Source organism: Struthio camelus, chromosome 16, assembly GCF_040807025.1.
Source record: "Struthio camelus isolate bStrCam1 chromosome 16, bStrCam1.hap1, whole genome shotgun sequence".
In the NCBI taxonomy this organism is placed as follows: Eukaryota; Metazoa; Chordata; class Aves; order Struthioniformes; family Struthionidae; genus Struthio; species Struthio camelus.
Window position 1 is genome coordinate 6,256,522 of NC_090957.1, and position 6,000 is coordinate 6,262,521.

General features: G+C 63.5%; 1 protein-coding gene across 1 annotated transcript; it reads left to right on the forward strand.

Annotated features, from left to right (window-relative positions):
* The first annotated feature begins 3,220 nt into the window (after positions 1-3,220).
* Positions 3,221-6,000, forward strand: LOC138061244 (maestro heat-like repeat-containing protein family member 7). Its single transcript, XM_068910243.1, has 5 exons — positions 3,221-3,391; positions 4,026-4,181; positions 4,476-4,577; positions 4,938-5,040; positions 5,631-6,000. The coding sequence occupies exons 1-5, from the start codon at positions 3,224-3,226 to the stop codon at positions 5,795-5,797; spliced, it is 696 nt and encodes a 231-aa protein (XP_068766344.1). The 5' UTR covers positions 3,221-3,223; the 3' UTR covers positions 5,798-6,000.

Here is a 6,000-nt window from a genome sequence, read left to right on the forward strand (position 1 = left end):
CACCGTTTCCCAGCCCTGGTGCCTCAAGCAGGCCTTGAGGAGCCAGAGCTGAGCAAGTGTCCCTGCCTTGAGCCGCAGAGCGCAGCGGCTCTGCACGCTCCCTGCCGCGCAAGGGGCTTCAGCTTGGTCATGTGCTGCCTGCCTGGGCAGGACCCTCTTGGGGCTGCCAGGGAGGAGGGGGTGGGCAGGGGCAGGGCTGGCACACAGCTGGGGACCTCCAGGGCTGGCCCAGGCTACGGTGCTGCGGCCAAGGAAGTGCCACTGACAAGGCGCTCTGGGCCTGCAGCACTGCCGTGAGCATGTGGAAGGTGCTGATGGATAAGCCGATGCTTGCGCCGGACATGCTGCGGGAGCTGCTGAGCTTGCTGGAGGAGCGGCCACTGCGCAAGCAGTCCAGCTCCGACAGGGACAACAACTGCATCCTTCCGCTGGCCGTGAGTTAGGGGACGAGGCCTCCCGTGCCCCCAGGCTGGTGCCTGCCTCCCTGGGCCCCCTCCCCCTCTCCGCTGCCCGTGTGCCCCCAAGCAGGGACCTCTCCTGGGCCCATGGCTACAACATGGCCAGCGCCAGGCCTCCGACTGTGCCAGCGCACAGGGCTGCCAAGTGCTGCCTGGCCTCTCTGCACACCAACAGCCAGGCTGGCCATGCCCAGGAAATCTCCATCCGACGCTGTCCCTGCATCCGCCGACCTCGCTCAGCAGGCTGGAAAGCCAGGGTCGGGTTGGGGGCAAGGTGAGGGGCAGGAGTAGGGCTCCTGCAAAACCTGGGCAGGCAGCACGGCCTGGGACAGGGAGCCTGGCCGAGCGTGCACGCTACACGAAGCCTGCCGAGGTGATGGTCATGCTGAGGCAGGAAGGCTCACTGTGTACAACCAGGAGCTGAGGCCCAAGAGCCTGCGGGCGCTGGCCCTGGTCAGGCAGCCAGGCTGAGGCCTCCAGCTGCATTTCCCATGCTCCAAGGCTGTGCTCGAGCCTCCCACCTGGAGGGCTGTGGAAGCATGCCGGGGACTGCTCGGGAGTGAGAGGTGTGACTGAGTGTTTTCTGCAGGCAACGAGGGCACTGTGTGAGATCATCCGGGAGCCCGTCTGCCCAGAGGCGGTGAAGGCGTTTTTCCCCCAGCTCTTCCTGGCGCTGCTCTTGCAGATGGTCTTCACAGCAGAGTTCAGCCACCAGGAAGCAAATATCTTCTTGAGGGAATGCCAACGGGATGAGTCCCGTCCCACCAGCCACGTCAGGTGCTCGATCCCGCTCGCCCTGTCTCTGCGCTGCACCTGGAGGCAGGGCCGGGCTGCCAGTGTGACCTGGGCTTTGCTCTGCATGCAGGTGCGCCGTGCAGGCCATGAAAAGTCTGCTGCGCTGCGCCCACTATGAGACCGTAGCCGTGACTGTTGAGAGGAAGGGCGGCTGGGACCTATTTCTGCATGCGGACACCTCGCAGAAGGGAGTGGTGGTGCTGGCCAGGTAGAGCCCTTTCCGGCCTGCTCTGGCCCAGCACCTCTTCCCTGGCTGTGGGGTGTGCCTCCCCATGTGCTTCTTGGTGGGGGAGGGGGAACGCCACTTCTCCAAGAAAGAGGCTGCAGCCTCAGCCCTTGTGGCAAGGGCTCGCCCAGCAGAAGGGCCCTGGGAGCTGCCATGCTGCCCAGCTTGGAGAGCTGCTGGGGGAGCAGGTGGTGTTAGGAGCTGTGGGAGAGGGTCGTGCGCAGGAGAACCTGGGGAGGGCCCAGGGGCACAGGAATCCAAAGCGGGCAGGAGAGGGGATGTGTGGGCAGGCCATGCCGCCTGGGCAGGAAGGCTGTTTCTCCGGTCTCCCACCAAGAGGAACGTAATGATGCCTGACGCTGACTTTCTAATGGCAAGGTGTGGTAGGGCAAGAGCAGTGCTCCATGAGCAAATGCCGCTGGCTGCAGGAGCTGCGTGCCAAGCAGAGCGATGCCAGAGGAGGTTTGCCTGCTCGGCTGAGGCCCAACACTGCCTTCTTGCCTCTGACAGAGCAATGAGGGGGGCTGCCAGTCACCTGCGTCGCTGGATCTTCCGCCAGCTGGCAAGGCTGCTGAGGAGGGAGGACCAGTTTCATCAGCTGCCCGTCATGGCTTTCTTTGTCGAGGTGGGCCTCATGGCAAGCAGTGCCTCTCTGGAGGGGCCTCTAAATGCTGTGCTCGCTTGTGCACATGCGTGTGGGGTGATGCTGGTGAATGGAGCTGGGGCAATGCATACGCTCCTGGTAGTAGCCCCGGCCTTGGCTCGTTTCTGCTGGGCGACCACTCGTAAGCACTTGTATTTCGTGCCTGCTTTGTGGCAGCTCTCTGTGTTCAATTGCTCCTCCAAGGGATGAGAACAAGAGGCTGTGGAGGGTTCAGGGGACGGGAGGAGGAGGCGAGCAGTGTGTGCAGTGTGCCGTGAGGCGCGGGGCTGGGAGCAGGGCCCAGGGGTGTCTGCACAATGCCTGCTGTGTTTGGGCTGAGCTTTGTGAGGGCCTGGTGCCCTTGCCCTGGATGGTGGGTGGGATGGAGAGCTGCACGCTGCGGGCAGTGCTGCCGGCTGTGCCAGTCTTTCAGTGCTGTGTCCATTTCAGCTGCTGGAATGCCCTGACCTTGCCGACATGGATGAGGAGGTCCTGCCACTCATCCAGGGTTATGCGCAGAGTGAGAGCCTGGAGATGCGCAGACTGGCGTTCAGAGGCCTCGTGGCCCTGTTGAATAGACCCAAGATGGTGAGGAGGGGGGCAGGCGGGTGAAGCCATGCTGGCAGCCTGGGGCTTGACAGGAGACACTGGGTCAGAGAGTGGCTTGGACTTGGCTGGCAATCCGGAGGTGTGGTAGCTGCTCCCAAGTCTCCGCTGCCCCATTCATCTGCCCCGAGTGTCATGCCAGGCCCTTGGCCGTGCTGCACAAGGAGAAAGGCACCAGTGCCCAGCGGGAAGATCTGGGAGAGGGACAATGAGCTGGAGCACAGGGCCGGGCTAAGGCAGCCAGCTGCTCCTGGGCCTTGAGGCAGCAGCTTTGCTCCCTACAGAGGCCAGTGCATGCTGAGGGCCCCCTTGCAGATCTGTGCCCTGCACTGCAGCCTCTGTGCCCAAGGCCTGCGTGTGTGCAGAGCCCTGGCCCTGGCCACTGAGCCCTGATGGGAAAAGAGCAGGCAGAGCACTTTTGGGCGGGCGGGGGGCGGGGGGGGTCTGGCCTTGCTTCCCACAAAGAAAGTTGTGTGTTTCCCACAGAAAAGGAGAATGCAGAGCCTGCTCCCAGACAGCATGGAGTGGCTGCAGGATGCTTGCAGGGAAGTGCGTGTGGGAAGCCTGATGCTGCTGAGAAACATCCTCAGCTACCTGGAACAGAAGGGCTCCAACCCGATTGTTCTGCAGCTGGCCGAGAAGCTTCTGCCTCGCTTTGATGACGTAAGGCTGATGGGAGAGCCGGGGCTCTGCTGGTGTGTCCGGGGGTCCGTATGCGTGGTCTGGGTGCTGTGTGCCCCTCTGCATACGTGCCTGTTGGCACGTCCCCACACAGGCCCTGCTGTATGTCAGGAAACCTTTTGCCCTGTGGTTCTCAGCCCATGCCCTGTGCTGGCCTTGGTGTCCAGGGCTGTGGGAGTAGAGCAAACCAGCCCCCTGTCTGCTCTCGGCTGCTGCGTCTCGTGCTTGACTGCGTGCGGCGCTTGCCGTGGCCTGGGGCAGCGATGAGCAGAGAGGTAGGAGCAGGCTAGAGAGCGAGGGAGAGGCCGTGCCGCGGGGCTGTCCCTTTCTGTCCTCTTGTTGTGTGCGGGGGCCCTGATGGAGGCCTCGGGAAATCCAAGAAGCTCCCTCCAGAGGGAGAGGGAGACAGAGCCCAGGGAGGCTTGTCGTGCTGCTGCCGACAACCCTCATTGTCCAGGCTGCCTCAGCAGAGGCTTGTCCTCAGCTCCGACCTCTGGCCGGGCTGGGGGACAGTTGTGCCCGGAGAGGACGAGGCCTTGCCACGGCAAACGCTCTTGTCAGGCCCTGTTCCTGGAGTCGTTGCTGAGGCCTCCCCTCCTCTCCTCCCTGCCTGCAGGAAGACAGCAGAGTGCGAGAGCTCTCCATGCTCCTCTTCAAAGACCTGCTGGAGATTGTGGTGGGGAAGAACAAACGGAACCTGAAGCAGCATGCACAGAGGAGCCTGGTGCCGCTCTTCCTCCACATGAGTGACAAGGTGCAGAGAGTGGCCCAGGTAGGGAGCAGTGTTTTGGGGAAGCAATGCTGACATGCCGTGGGTGGAGGTGAGCAGCAAGGCAAGGGCTGCTGCCAAGTGTGCCTTGGAACGCATGGCAGCATGAGGTGCAGCTTCCTGTGTGCCGAAGGACAAGGCAGAGCTGCCTCTGCCTTCAGGGAGGGCCAGACCTAGTGGCACGCTGCGTCGTGCCATTTGGGGCTGGGAAAGGCTGGGAGCCTTGCCAAGACGAGGGGGACCCAGGGTGTCCTGCCGTGGCTGCGCTGGCATCTCCTGGTCTCTGTTGCTCTGCAGGCCTCTCAGGAAGCCCTGGTGAGCGCTGCACAGTTCCTCAAGTGGGAGGAGCTCAAGCAGCTGGCCAGAAGAGCGGAGACATGGAAGATCGGGGAGTGCGTGGTAAGGACGTGGCCAAAGCCCCCGGGGCCACGGCGGGATGAGGCCTGCCGCCATGGCCAGTGGGCAGGGTGCACAGCTGTGCCCCTCACGCACTGCTGCAGCCCAGAGCCCTCTACTCTAAGTGCCCGCTGGGGTGCTGAAGGGGCCCCTGGCCTGGCTGGGCCTTGGCAGAAGCATGGCGGGGATCTCAGCACCCGCAGGCCCCGCTCTGCCCTCTGCTCCCTCTGAACCTGGCTACCAGCCAGCTTCTAGCTGGGAGGCGTGGACAGGAAGGAAGAGGAGGCCGGAGCTGGGAGGAGGGACAGGCCTGGCCTTCTGGGGAGGCTCGGTGCCAACCCCCTGTCCTTGTGCTGTCTGCAGCTGCTGAGGGACAGGAGCAGAGCGGAGCAACACCTGCGCCAGAGCCTGCCTTACCTGGAGAACCCGGACGCATCCTTGCGGGAGGCAGCTGTGAGGTTCATTGGTGAGCCACAAGCCCAGGGCCATGCCTGCCCACCCAGACGGGCACACAGGAGGGTCTTCAGTCCCTCCCACCGTCCCTGGGTCCTGCACCGTGGGGACGGGGCTGGGGCCAGCCTTGCCCAAGGGGAGCAGGCTGCATGGCCAAGCTGGCAAGGCCAGATGGGAGCTGTGCTGCTGGGGGCTTGCTGGGGAGTATGAGGGGTGAGCGGAGGTGTTTGCCTAGGGCTCATCGGGCAGCAAGTGAAGAAGCGGAGGAAGGAGAAGGTGCAGGAGCTGTGCACTGGTGAGTGAGAGCAGCGCTGTGTCAGGCAGCCCTGGCAGGGAGGAGGGAGGAGGCTGGGAAGTGAGCTGCAGTTCACTGGCCTGCCCCAGGTGAGGAAGGCTCTGTGTCCCTATGTGGGGGAGAGCAGGGGGTATTTGGGGCGCATCTGGGGCTTGGCCGACCTGCAAGTGCCAGCTGATCCATTTGTCCTACCTGCTGCCTCCTCCGCATGGGAAGAGCTGAGTGGGGCTGGCCCTGCCTGGGGGGGGATTCCTGGGATCTCTGCAAAGGTGGGAGTCTGTTCTCAGCTCGGTGCCTTTCTCTCGCAGCCCTCCAGCCCCTGGAAAATGATGCAGAACCTTTAGTCCGTTGCCTGGTGTCACAGACCATCATGAACCTGAGGGTGCCAAGGAGAACATCAAGATTCCACCTCGGAGCACTGTGTCCCTGGCTCCCGAGAGCATGGGCGAGGTGGCACCCTCCCGCCAGGACGTGACTCTGTTTGAGCAGAGCTGACGCAGCTGTGCCAATGCCATGGTGCTGCACACCACGCACACACGCAAGTGTGCTGGAAGGTCTGGCTCATTGCTGGCATCTCCCGCAGCCCCAGGACAGCTCGACTCCTCAAGCACAGCCCCTGTTGTGCTACCGCTTCATGGCTTTGTTGGGCTTCCCGCAAAGATACAGCCCCGTTTCCTC

Coding starts and splice junctions, on each gene's coding strand:
- LOC138061244 (XM_068910243.1), top strand. CDS start 3,224: ATGCAGAGCCTGCTCCCAGACAGCATGGAGTGGCTGCAGGATGCTTGC. Junction 3,392..4,025: donor TTCTGCCTCGCTTTGATGAC/GTAAGGCTGATG, acceptor CCCTGCCTGCAG/GAAGACAGCAGAGTGCGAGA. Junction 5,041..5,630: donor GGCAGCTGTGAGGTTCATTG/GTGAGCCACAAG, acceptor TTTCTCTCGCAG/CCCTCCAGCCCCTGGAAAAT.